General features: G+C 65.2%; 1 protein-coding gene across 1 annotated transcript in view; it reads right to left on the reverse strand.

Moving 5' to 3' along the window:
* The window catches only part of COL5A3 (collagen, type V, alpha 3), a gene marked incomplete at its 3' end in the record, with an annotated part of 22567 nt that overhangs the window by 585 nt on the left and 20978 nt on the right, over positions 1-1004 (reverse strand). The window contains exons 59-62 of the mRNA XM_009885369.1: positions 871-910; positions 694-747; positions 291-534; positions 49-161 (exon numbers count right to left, since the gene is read on the reverse strand). Of these exons, the coding sequence (XP_009883671.1) occupies positions 49-161; positions 291-534; positions 694-747; positions 871-910 (451 nt within the window). The remainder of the gene's footprint in view (positions 1-48; positions 162-290; positions 535-693; positions 748-870; positions 911-1004) is intronic.

Here is a 1004-nt window from a genome sequence, read left to right on the forward strand (position 1 = left end):
GGATATAGTTGACAGCCAGCTCCTCTCCAGCCCCCGATCCGAACTCACAGCCTCAAATTTCTTCTCCGGGAAAAGACAGGTCTCACCGCCGGCCGTAAAGTTACAGAAAACCCGGAAAGCATCTCGGGAGCATCCCTGGTTGGGGTCAATCCAGTACTCGCCTAGGGAAGGACAGGCAGACGGAGAGATGGTCACGCCGCACGGGCACCGCCTGGCGTGATAAAAAGTCCGAGGAAGAAGGTTTTGGTGTCCCCCCCTTCCCTCAAAGCGACTTCCCCAAAAAACCTCACCGTCCTGGAGGTGCGGGTGGCAAAGCTGCAGCTCCCGGCAGACGCGCGCGGGGCTCTCGGGGGTGCCCAGGGGCCGTCTCAGCTGCTCCACCTCCGTGCGCAGGGAGCTGAGGGACGCGTACACCTCCTCCAGCCCCTCGTAATCCGGGGGGGCTCCCTGCTCCCCCGGAGCCCCTTCGGTCGCCCGTCGGTGCCTCCTGCTCCGGCTCGAGGGCAGCGGTTCGAGCAGCTCAGCCGGGCGGCCCTGGGACAGAGAGGGATGAAGGGGTGAGAGAAGAAAATGTGGGGTGAGAGGAGAAAATGTGGGGCCGGGCGGGAGGATGAGGTGGGGTTGGGGACATCGGAGCCCTCCCAGGAGGGGACAGACATGAAGTGGTGTCCGTCCAGAGCATCCCTTACTCACCGGTGGGCCTGGGGGACCCGGGGGGCCTGTGTCACCTCGAGGACCCAGCGCACCCTGCAAAAGAAGGGGACTCAGCACCGCGGCATTTGCTGTCGGCGTCGGGTTCTCCCCTGGGAGCACATTAGGAGCTGCCCCCCCCCGCCTCCAACCCTGTCCCCATCCCTCCCCAGTACTCACTGGTGAGCCTTTGGAGCCCTTCTGGCCCAAGGGTCCCTGCGGGGAAGAGAAGAGAGAAGAGGGGCACTGGCCGGGTACGCCATGATCCCATGGCAGCTGCCCCCAACCCTTCCCGGGGGCTCGGGGCTCCCCCC

This window comes from Charadrius vociferus, unplaced genomic scaffold (genome assembly GCF_000708025.1).
Source record: "Charadrius vociferus isolate BGI_N301 unplaced genomic scaffold, ASM70802v2 scaffold2125, whole genome shotgun sequence".
NCBI classification, from domain to species: domain Eukaryota; kingdom Metazoa; phylum Chordata; class Aves; order Charadriiformes; family Charadriidae; genus Charadrius; species Charadrius vociferus.